We start from the raw sequence: 12,525 nt of genomic DNA, 5'->3' as shown, positions 1-12,525 counted from the left end.
TAGTTTTAACGTGCCTTAATCGGAAAACGAGGTACTTAAGTAAAAGTGTACCTTCAGGTCTCCCTAAATCGAAAAAACATTTTTGCAGGCCATATAATTTTTTTTGTAAATGACTCAAAACATGGCGAACTCATAGACTGTAAATTGAGAAGACTACAGCAAATTGTCAACATTTTTGAAAACTTTTTTTATTCAATCACGTCTTAAATAAATGTAATATAATATGCCTTTAAGATAGGCTAAATTGAAGTCAACACTTAGTTATATTTTAGTTATAATCAATAAACATCCCATTACGTCAATGTTGTTCCACTTTTAGAGCTGAGATTGGAAAAAAAAAACTTTTTATCTTGGTAACTCCAGGCATAAAGCACCTGAAGGCATCTTTTGTCTTGTCTTTTACAAATTGAAACTTGTTTTTTAAAAACCTCCTTTGACACTTGGGCTTTTTGAGAAATCTGCCAAACGGGTTTACCACCAGGTGGCGTCAGAGCTTAGAAAGCTATCGAATCAGAACCAAACTGAATATCTAAATAATGGATCTTCTCAACCCGTATGTTTAATTCAGTGAGGTCTCAGCCAGATGATGCACTTTCAATCAGCACAATTATAATTCCGGTAAGCACATGGCTCAAGATAAGATTGAAAACATTTCTTCTGCAACCATTCCATCTGAGACAAATTCCAAAAGCACATGATTTGTTCTAATTTGCTGTGTAAGAGCTGAGGTATGTTCCATATGAGCACAAACAACCCTGGTGCTGTGCTGTTTTAAGAAAGGGGGTCTGTCTGTGCATGAATGAAAAATCTGTGCATGTTGTTTGACTTAACTGGAAGCCATAGAAAAGCTTTGCTTCCATTTATTTTTTAAGATACTATCAACAAAAATTGCATGATCATCTTTAATAATCAATATAGTATCACAAACATGGAGGTTGATTCCTCATGTAATGTTTATTAGAAATCAGGTTTGTCATGCTCGAATAAATACATAGAGATTTCATAAAGGACGTTATGGGGAGGAAAGCACTTGCAGATGAGCCTCCTCAAGAGATTGTCAAACAACTTTATTTCCTCAGGGAAATCCCTTTTGTTTTCCCCCCAGTAACAAGATGAATTAACCCGTTATCACGAGAAAATAAGCTTTGTTAACCTTGAGTAAACTAAATGATTAACTTGCGATCCTGAGATAACAGTATTAAGGAATGCTATAGCAGGCATAGCCATCCTCAGCGTCCATGTCTATACCTCTCTGTTTGTGCAAGTGTTCATTTGGAGCCTTTCAACTGTGATCAATATGCATATATGAAAGGAATTTCTAATTATTTTGTGATGCATAGCACAAGATTGACCCTTTTCTGGAACTTTTTGGATCCCAAAAAATATTAGTTAAAGCTTCTTCTTTTTTTTTAAATCAACATTTGGAGCTTTTAACCCCCTAAAGACCTTAATGCAAGAAGTTGATCATAAATGATGGTGAAACAAAAGCCCAAAGGAAATGGCTGTGTAATTTGATTGATGGACAGCATTAACTATAGTGGCATAATGCATTTCTTTCACATTTAAAAAGATCAAGAGAAGAGGAAACTGCATTGAATATACACCTTCTTAATAATCAGCAAATTAGACTTTAGTCTAAACTCATATCAGAAATGCTCTTTGTTGGCATCCAAAATCACATACATAGACATTTCAGTTCTTTATTTGATCCTTTGAAAACAAGATAAACCTTTAGGAAGAGTTGCAGCGTGACTATACCTACCACATGAGGTACAATACATTACTTAAGCCTCTAATTCAATAGTAATGATGAGGCCACTTGAGTTAAATCCTGCCAAAGCTTAGACTGTCCTCACACACACATGTAATCCATCCATTTCATTTTATGTAAAAGAAAAGAAGAAAGAAAGGAAGAAAGAAATAGAGGCACAAGTTGTATCTCCTTCACTTCAAACTCAGAGCAGGATTCTGAAACAGAAAGCATTACAGTGCATTCTGTTTTTACAAGGGTGCAGAATTTGTCTATCTTTATTTCCCAGGCTTGGACTCACTCAGCTGCTCTTTCTGGGTTTCCTGTGTTTTAGTAACAAGAGCGTCTACAGGACAGAAAAATGCCTTCATTGTTTTTCTAGAAAAAAAAATAGTCTTGGCATGAGCTGTCAAGTGAAGATGAATTAGAATCTGATCAGTTACAGACAAGAACAGAAAGATGACAGGAAAGCTCTCCATAGTAACCCAGGGAAGGAAGTCTTGATCATGGAGGCCACTGCGGAAAAAAAAAAGAGAGAATAAATCAGGGAGTAAAACATATAGTTTAAAGTTTAAACTTTCTTTTTCTTTCAGAGAGTCACTAACAAGCTAACCAAATGTTTACCAGATGTGTGCTGATGGGGAAATTTGGTTGGAGTTGTACACGGGTGAAAGAGTACAAAACAAGGCCAATAAAAAAGCCATGCATGATCCCTCATCTGTTCTTGCTTTCATCAAATGTCAGTTTTCATTTTATCATCATTTTGTTTTGCTCTTTCTTATGATGTTCCTGTTTGATATCTTTGTACGAGCTGCAGAGATACCTTGTAATAAATTATTATATTAGCATGGAAAAAAAAAAGGATCAAGGATGATGCTTGACCTTACTGCTGATTCGTGCACCATGTTTGATTAAATGTCTTTTTTGTGTGGCTGTTCAATGTCAATTCTGTCATAGCCCCAAATCTTGTGAAGAAGAGAATCTGTATCCAATGAGAATACTCTCAAAAGTATGTCTATCTCTCTGAAACATCAATGCTGCATTTTGGAAAAAATTGTATTATATGTTACTGTATAGCAAGATCTTCCAAAAGTGCAGTAACTGGTATGGTTGAAGAGAGGTAATGTAGTCATAATAACCTTTCCAAAGAGATGATGGATTGTTGTACTAGCCTTTGAATCATTTAGTATTAGCAGTGTAGTAGAGAATACTCAAAGCTCAATGTGGGGCAGAAATCTTTATGCATTTGTGCCTCAGTAACATGCTCCACTGCTCCACTTTCTCCCCGTAATTGAAGCGCCATCTCCACGCACACACACACATGCGCAAACACAAACATGCACACACTGTAACAAAACACTCCATGTTTCTTTGTCCAACTGGATGTTTCCTTCTTCCACTGGGATGTTTGTGTGTGTTTGCAATGCATTATTTTCGTTTGTCTACATTCTACATTTCTACATTTATATACAACACAACGTTTATACTGTGTTGCTTTGCAAAACTGAGTTTAAAAAAATAAAACACTACAAGCCTGATAGTGAATCTGTTAAATGTAAAGGCTGGACAGTCGTAGTGTGTTATATATTACATAATGTAATCTCTTCTGTGGAGACATATGTAAATTACCCTGATGATGTCATCAGCTTTGTGACTTGTATACCTTGGACTTAAATACAGAATATGTTGGATCTTTTTGCTCGTCCAGATTTACATACAATAATTATTTCCAGTGCTAAGTGGTGTATCCTTTAGACCTGACAGAGACTATTATTTAATGAAAACGGGGGGTTTGCAGGATTATCTAACATGTGAAATAGCAATCACATGTTGGGCCTGGAAACTTGTCAAAATGTCCTCAAAACTTTCTAACTCATGTTACACATTTATATTCTCTTAGGAAGGGTTATTATGACTACATTACCTCTCTTCAACCATTCCAGTTAATGCACTTTTGGAAGATCTTGCTATACAGTAACATATAATACAATTTTTTCCAAAATGCAGCATTGATGTTTTTTTCATTGACTTTTTTTTTTAGTACTATTGTACATTTGTTTTACTTGGAGTAGTCTCATTGGATACACATTCATTTATATTCTTCTTCTGTGCAGCTACTAAAATCATTGTTATCCTTAATGGGCAATAGTTTATCCACTAAAAAAAAAACTTAGTCACACTGTCCTATTTGTCTCATGTGGATGAAAATATAATATTTTACAACATATGTAAAGGAAAGTATGTGGTATTAAATTAACCGTTAGCCAAAATGCCTGAAGGTAAACTGTGGGTATGGAGTTTGATAGATATGGCTGGTTCTTAAAGACACATTAGACATATTCTTCTCAGACAGAGAAGACTGGTAACTCCTAAGGGACCACTGCTCAAAAACTAACAGTAACATCACTTACTAACTGACACCCCTCTTTAGAAAACATTAAGCATGACATAGATATAGTGAATGGTTATGTAACTTAGCTTACAATAGTAGGCTCTGTAATAAGCTAGGAATTGGTTCAATGCTAAAGTTATATAACATGTCCATTAGGAAGCGATTCAGGCCTTTCCTTTTTTGTTAACCTAAGCCATAACCCTGCAGGTGTGAATGGTAATATGTCAAAAAAAGGTATGCCTTTGATTGGGTATCATAATCACCATCAAATTCTTATATTAGCAAGAAAAAGGCTGACTGCTAATTAGCTTCTGTCTAACAGCAGTTAATAGGCTTATACATATGTTGAGATTGACATTAGGAATGATGCTCCTCCAAATGTAGCCTACCATTGTTTTTTCTGACCATGAAGCAATAAAAATAAGGTTTGAGGGAATTGTCCAATTTAGGAAAAACAATTTTCATATCAGAACACAAGTAACATATTTTGTGGCATATTTTAAATCCCAACACTGAACGTGATGTCAGAGTGAAATGAATGAATTGGCGTGTGCCAGGTTCAGTAAATTTCAGTGAAACACGCTACAGTATCTTGTTGCATCATCATATATGAGGTTTCACATTGTTAGTTTAGCATCAGAGGCACTAAAACTCAGGATACTTTAGTTCTGCATAGATTTATCAGGGGTGGGCCTTTACACTCTTGTACCCATTACAGGTACATTTTCAACATTTCTTTTCATTGACTTTATTGACTGTTTTCTTACTATGTGATGCTCAACGCTGTCACTTTTGGTTGTTTGATGCTCCATTGCTCCTCATGTATGGCACCTCTTTCTCTACAGCCTCTTTTTGCCTGTAAAAGGTTGATACAAACATTATTCTCTCATTCATTGAATGTACATTTTAAAGAAAAAAACTGAAAACAGTTAGAAAGAGAAGGTGAACTCATTACAATAATCTGGTTTAGCAGTGTATTAGCGAGTGACTAGCTGTTGCCATGTTGTTCAAGGCACTGTTTGCAATAGTTATGTGAGTGTAGCTTTGCAGGGTTGGGGAGGGGGGGGGGGGGGGGGGGGTCTGGGAAGATTGCACTTTGCTTCAAATGGCAGCCATGAGCTGAGCTTCTTTCCCTTCAATTCATCCCTCCATTAAAAAGGCCGGAATATATGGTTGTTATGTATGGAGCCACTTAATCAACACACTGCTGCCTGAGGCGAACCCTTAAATAATCACAAGAGTGATTTCAAATCAAAGGCACAGACTCACACTACTTCTCTCACTCTCCCACACATGAAACACAGACATGTACTTGTTTGTATGTGTTGTTATTTGTAGACTGGCCTGAAATAATTAATGTGCATTGAAGTCTGTTCTCACAAGCCTCAAGTGGTAGAATTGCCTTTTTTGGAACCCCCCCCCCCCCCCCCATTACGGTTTTATAGTTGAAACACACAGATTTTACTACTTAAAAACGGTTCATTATCAGTACTCACGGCTTGATTTTGTTGGAGAATCTCTGGCGCAGGATAAGTGCGATGGTGGTGAGGACCACCATTGTTGTGCACATGGTCCTCAAATCAACCCAAGGATCTGCGTCCTTGGGACTGATAATATTTCAGAGCATGAAGCCTTCTCCTCCCATTGAAAGGCTTGAATGGTAAAAAAGGCAGAGTATGTGTGGTGTAACAATCGGACTATTCCTGTATTTCCTCCTGGCTGTCACTCATGATTGGGGAGATTAACTGAGAAGATTAGCTTGGATCAAGGAGCGGGTTGGATCTGGTGGGGCAGGACTAGGAGGTAAACAGAGCATGCTGTGTGTTTCTGTTCTGAAAACAGCCCAACCAGCAACATGACGTCAACACAGCAAGCAAACAACCTTCATAAATGTGTGTTTTATTGCAAAAAAACCTTTGTAACAAAGGATGTTAAAATTGCCATTGAATTTCTAATGATTACCTGAAGTACAGAGTTACCATAAAATATGAAAAGTGAGAGCTTGGTGGAACAGATGGGGACGTAAATAGCTACAGTATAGTATCTGAGCTACTTAGCACTGCTGACTCAAACAGACAGCAAGGGAGCAGTAGGCCATGAACCAGATTAGACCACCATGTTTAAAAGGATTAGGCATTTCAATAGTAACTTTCTCGTTATTTTTATTCAAAAATAGTTAAATACATTTACAAAGATGAGTCATGATGAGAAATAATCTGGATTAACTACTGCTGAAAATCTGAAAAAGTTTGATGGACAGTCACATGAGGACAAATGGAAACCATAAAAAAAAACCTTTAAATGAGTTTTGGAAAGTATGGTGTCCAAATGGCAGTTTTTAGCTATACACATTCAATAGAAGGCACATCCAAGTCAAATGTGACCCCTTGTACTCTGTAATGTTTTTGATTGTGTTTGTGTCCTCTTTGCTCTAGCCTCTAAATGGTTCCTTTACAAGAGTATAAAAAAACAAGGATAGCTCTAATTTACATAATAAGCCTTCAAAAGGAACAATACCTGTTCTTGTTTATGCTCCACAGCCCATGATAACGTAATCCCAATCTTTTCGTATAACATCAGTAGAGACACATTACTTCTTTAAAAAGTCAGAACAGTTAGTTCATCCCTTACAAGGCTGTGACCAAAAAAGTAGAAGTCTCGGGGTGTTTATGATCCAAGACCTAAAGTTTCACCCAGTTGAAGTTGGGAGCTTAGTCCAGCCCACTTCCTTGTAGATAGCTGTGATGTTACAGTAGACTGTTGCCAAGAGTTTGGTCCATGCTGCGGCCACCTCCGGGGTCACAACCTCTGAAAACTCTTCACCAAGGACTTCCAGTATGACACCACTGAGGAACTGGGCAAGACACAACAATATGTAATACTTCAGATATCTAACAATAAAAAGTTATTCCACACATTACTTGAAAGAAGTCAGCAGTTGGTTTCACTTGTGTTTAAACATGACCAAATCTGGGAATTCAGGTTGAAAGTTATATTTTGTTTTTGAGCTGAAAGATAGCTATATACTTCTGTTATTTGCCAATGAAGGCTGCAGATGGCGGGCAGTTGCTAGCTAGCAGGAGTCAATCTTCTTCACTGTAAAGTTTTCGAGTGGTGGAGTTCTTTTTTGTCACAGCTTTGGTGATCTTTAGGTTTCAGTATAATATTTGGTATATCCATAGATTCTTTTTGTAGTGACTGCATTTAGTTTTGTAATTGTTTGAGAAATTAACTGTGTTTGTTTGTAATGTCAGTGACGTGCATTTTGATTACATACTGATCGAAAAAATGTATGCAGCTTTAATTGTTTGATATATTAGCAAGAAACATTTAAAAAGCCTGCATAAATTTAGTTGATCTTTTTACCATTTTTCCACACACTTTACCTTGAAGTACACAGGCTCCACCTTGTGTCGAAGTGCATGGGCCTTTCCTACCAGCTTCAGCACTGAAGCCACCTTATCTGAGTTATCCAGGCTCTCCACAAGAGTGTTGATGGCAGTCATGACTCTGTGAGCATGCTTCCTGAGCTGGGCGCTTCGCTCCAGCTCCCCTGGCTCCTCGATGTGCTTGAACTGGCTGAAGTACTGCTTGGATGAGGGAAAGTTCACAAACAGCCTAAGAGGGAGGAGGAAGAAAATTCAGAGATATGAGTATGAGCAGCTGCTATGAAGCTCCACTAATCTCACCGCCCTTAAGCCAGCTCGATCCTGCAAAAACCCACATCCATTTTTCTTTTTTTTTTCTTTTTTTGCAGGCAAGATACCATGTGTAAATATAAGCACTGACAAAAGAGTGCTGCATATTTTACCCTTTAGATGTTTGCTTTTAACTTTTTTTCTTGGTACACAGTATGTTGACTATATACCTGGAAATCAGAGAGAGGACAACATCCAGCTGCAGAGAAATTCAGAGACATGTCTGTTTTGATGACAGACAGGAAGGATTCAAGTCATTCTAGCTGACATCTGCACACTTCTGAAATTGAACCTGTTAAGCACCCTGCCAAGAAAGTGTAAAATGCAAAACCTTTATCCTTTCTATTTCATTTGCTCATGATGTGCACAGTTCTATAAAGGCATTCTAGCTAGGTGTGCACATTTGCTCTCACTTCAGTTTCATGTGTTTCTGCTGTCCTGCATATTTGAACATTTCTTATGTTTATAACCAGTCTGTCTCTCTCCTCCAAAAGAAGAAAAGAGCTAGCTGGAGTTTCCTCTGATTGGCCAAATGAGTTTGAACGATGCTTACAAATACAATAGTCTCTCAGATTTAATGCAATTCAGACTGCCTTTTACGGCGTGTTTATTGTACCTCTCTATATAATGATAACAATGAAAATGCAATTTAGGGTTTTTCCTGAGGGTCGATTTAGCTGGGAGGGCAATAACAGTTTATGCTTTGGCTTTGAGAATGAATGTAATGGTTTACTCTATGTAATCTCAGTGTTTAGATGGTTGCAAAATGAATGTTTTCAGCATCAGTACATGATTTATGTTATTCCTTATAACCGTAATGTTAGAGTCTGTTGATTTAATCTGACTTTTGAGGAAGAGTTTAATTGTTGTTTAATCAGCTGCAGTTATCAAATTATCCACTCTGTAATACTTCTTATCCTCATTCGAAACCCGGCATGATTCAAACAAGCTTCTTTTATAAACGGATGGAGACAATTCATTTACACAGTCCTTGATGTTTCCGTATGTGGCCCTTGTGAACCTGTTTGGAAATATGTTGTTGTGGTTCTGCTCCATGGCTCCTTTCATGCCTCGAAAAAAAAGAAGAAAGAAGTGAAGGATCATGCACGACTGAGAAGAAAATGTCTAACAAAAGGTGAAATTATAGAGGGCAACATGAAGAAAGGAATGTCACTGCCTACTCGTGCTGCCATGAGCGCACCTGATGACTTTTTATTTTTTTATGTGTTCACTTGAAGTTATGGTCACTGCAAAGATTGAATACTTTTTATGTTTCATTTGTCATACAGTATGTGTTGGTACATTTTGTCCTTCTGCCTCACATTGTGCAAGAAATACTCTGATGAAAGACTCTTTCTTTCTTTTTTGTTTTGTTTTAGCCCTGTTTGACCCCCAGAGGTGTCATAGAGAATTAGCAAAGAGGAACCCTAAAACCTCCCTCCTTCCCTAAGTCTGGGAAAGGAGCCAATGCATCTGGCTGCTGCCTGTCTAATGCTGATGTCTCATCTCCTGCTGTCTCTGCAACAGCTAACACAAATAGGGAGCAAACATTTCTCCGTTAGCTCTCGAACATATGTTTGGATTTTGGAGGTTTCACTTGCGAGTTTGAACATTTTGAAAGGGACGATGATGAAACGTTGAGGAGGTTGTCTTAATCTCTCCGCTCAGGGTGGAGCAAAGTATGAAGAGTTTCTCTGCAAACTAATGAGAATCTGTGGCGTTTAATCTCTCTGTCGTGTAATTGCATGACCTGTGGTTGCATATAAATAGCCTCATTAGAATTTGATATGGTCATTGGACTCTTAATCCTTTCTTATCTATGCGATGGGACTACTTGAAGAGCAGAATTCACAGAAACTTTCACATTTCAGAGCTCTTTATGATCTGTATCTGTATCCGTATCTGTTACCATAAAGACAGATCTGATTGGCTAAAAGGGGAGTTTTTGTTTTATCGATCCATCCCCATTCCTTAAATTCCTCAAGGGTCTTTGTGCAGGAATGTGAAGTAAAGAAATATGAGGCCATCACAGCAAGATGAGGAGTAAAATCAAAACATGTAGGAAGCAAATTCCTGATCATCACACATCTGTGGGAATATACATTATTCCGCTGAGGCTGACTGTGCCAGTTATCACTCTCCGCATTTTTTCTGCTACGCTCCCCCTCAACTTTCACCTCCTGCAATCATGAAGGATTATGAAGGCATGCAGTGTCACGCTGGGAATCTCATCACTGTGAGCATAAAAGCCTTCACGGAAACATCTTCCCACAGCGGTCAGGAGCCTTACTACAGAGGGTTTAAGTGACTGTTAAACAGTTCTTAGTGAGAAACATACTGGGACAACATTATCATTTCTAAATTGAGTGAAACAACATGATGGACACATGCTGCTGTCTGGGTAAAAACTGCCATTCAAGAAAGACTTCATTTAAGGGAGGGAGCACTTACTGTGCCAAAGATGTCAAGCTGATGGATTATAATGTTTATCACCTCCGTCTACTTGACAAATTAAACGGAGGCAAAGGGGAGAGGTGTGGATATCACATTTGATTAAATGACTTCAGACAATCTCAAAACTTCAGTAAATAAGTTTGATAATTTGAACATCACTTCAGTGCAATTCTGACATAGAATAACTCAAAAGTCTAGACTCTGTTTGAAATGTGTTTAAAGCTACGGTGAAGAGTTTTCAGATGGTTATGAAACAGACTAATACTGATGCATCTTTATGGCCTTCAAAAACAAACCAACCCATCAGGGAAAAGATTGATTGTTTGTCAAAAGTATTTTTTAATGCCTGAAACTGCTGGCAAGGGATAGGTGTCAGACGAGGGGATTAATAGCCTCTATGCTCTACACTTCACACTGCCATGGTTCACAGTTACAGATACGTAAAGCTATTTAAAATCAGCTGGAGGATTTTTTTGGTCACATCTACAGGAAATCAACAAAAAGGGTCCCAAATTGGACACATGTTTTGTGCTTATTGGTGCCACTAGTTGCCGTTCCATAATTCAGGATTAAAGCATCAATACAAATTTGACCTTATCAAGAGTTAAAAGGTTTCAGAGCCAGAGATTTGGGGAATACAAATGAAAAGTTGTTTAATGAAATCCAGATTTCATGCGTATTGTTTTTGTCATCTGCAGCTTCTGATCAGTTCAAAAAGTGAGAATCTGTGTTTAAAGCTTCAGTAAACATCTGCACACTATCATCCACATACGATGAACATCTTTAGAGAAGGCCTCCATCTGAGGCAGATTATATTGCATTTGAATCATAAACAGGACAGTGAAACTCAGAGAAAGAGAGAGAGAGAGAGAGAGAGAGAGAGAGAGAGAGAGAGAGACAGAGAGAGAGGCAGAGAGAGAGAGAGAGAGAGAGAGAGAGAAAAAGAAATACCTGACGAGTATGGCCACCCCGGCATCATCACAGTTCTGGTAGACTTTGGCCCAGGAGTCCTGGATCATCACCCTCTCCTTGTCCGTAAGTGGGCTTGGTTGCTCCAGGTGATCCACTTCTCCCTCTCCTTGCATCCTCTCCATCTGGAAATACAGCTTTGCCTTACTGAGCACGTGCAGAAGGCAAGGCTGATAAAAGTAACCCCACTCTGCTGTGCCTTCAAAATAGCACTTTATTTTTTTTTTACCTCTTATTATCCTTGTTTATCCCTCTTTCTTGATAGAAGAGGACGCAAATCTGTTTCCCTTCCCCCCTTTTCCCACTGAGAATATTTGCTCTCCACCTCTGAATCTCTGCTGAGCGAGAGTGTGTGTGAAGAACAGGCGGAAAAAAAAAAACACACAAGAAAACACACGCAGCGAATGAGGGTGGAGCTTCTGTACTCTCTCTTTTACACTCTCTCCTCTCCCCCTCTTCTCTCTCCTTCTTCCCACCTCACCTTTGTAGGTGGTGTTTGATGAGAAGCAAAAGGAGACAAATCCTTCTGAAATAAAAGCGTCAGATATGTAATACATTCAGTGGGTAAAAGGTAAGATTATGACGTTAAAGTAAGATAAAGACGCCCATCACTCTGACCTCTTCTCCTTCTATCCTCACCATTCCAGTCTATCAAGGAGATTAACCTGTGTAATGATATTGAATTTCTCACAAAGCCTTGCAGGCCTAAATGTAAAAACACTTTGCAGACTGCAAATTAAACAGCATGACGTCTATCAAAAATAGGGCAGGCGTCATTTGCTTTTGATTTGTGTGTCTAACAAGATAAAGGTCATGTCAGAGAGTTTTAAGTCCATTTAGCTTTACTTTTCCTGTTTTATAACATGCACAAATCCTAAGAGAAGGACACACAACACTTTTTTCCCCAAAAGACTGGAGTATCAGTGGACATTTATTTCACTTTAAGCATGTCAAACACAAACAATTAGCCATGAACCTTGGCATAAAACTGTCCGGTGTGAGCAAACATGGGAGCAGCCTTTCAAAATGCTATAAAAAGCTATGAGTGGAGGGAATTTATTACCTTTGCACAAAGTTGCAGGGTACTGTAAAGCTGACAACAACTGCATACCCATGTCAAACATTGACAGAGCCCTTGTAATCAAGATGGTTCAAAAAAAGTGTTGCCTGAGTTGACACTTGTCATATATCCAGGACTGCTGTGTCTGAAAGCTGATTTTCAACCTCCCGATCAACATTTCAATCAGCGTCAAAGATATTCT

At 38.3% G+C, this 12,525-nt stretch overlaps 1 protein-coding gene and 1 long non-coding RNA gene across 2 annotated transcripts; both read right to left on the bottom strand.

Moving 5' to 3' along the window:
- Positions 1-1,687: 1,687 nt before the first annotated feature.
- On the bottom strand, positions 1,688-5,789 carry LOC306838053. The gene is made up of 3 exons (XR_013781026.1): positions 5,639-5,789; positions 4,910-4,998; positions 1,688-2,266 (listed from the first exon to the last, which is right to left on the bottom strand). It is a non-coding gene; the product is annotated as an uncharacterized lncRNA (long non-coding RNA).
- A 498-nt stretch (positions 5,790-6,287) lies between these two features.
- On the bottom strand, positions 6,288-11,579 carry LOC306837972 (cytoglobin-1-like). Its single transcript, XM_079365871.1, has 4 exons — positions 11,493-11,579; positions 11,246-11,388; positions 7,529-7,760; positions 6,288-6,996 (listed from the first exon to the last, which is right to left on the bottom strand). Exons 2-4 carry the CDS (start codon positions 11,386-11,388, stop codon positions 6,832-6,834), a joined length of 540 nt encoding a protein of 179 aa, XP_079221997.1. The 5' UTR covers positions 11,493-11,579; the 3' UTR covers positions 6,288-6,831.
- Positions 11,580-12,525: the final 946 nt, after the last annotated feature.

This window comes from Symphodus melops, assembly GCF_947650265.1.
Source record: "Symphodus melops genome assembly, chromosome: 17".
Lineage (NCBI taxonomy): Eukaryota > Metazoa > Chordata > Actinopteri > Labriformes > Labridae > Symphodus > Symphodus melops.
The sequence above is the reverse complement of the archived record's forward strand: the minus strand, read 5'-3'. Positions and strand labels throughout refer to the sequence as shown.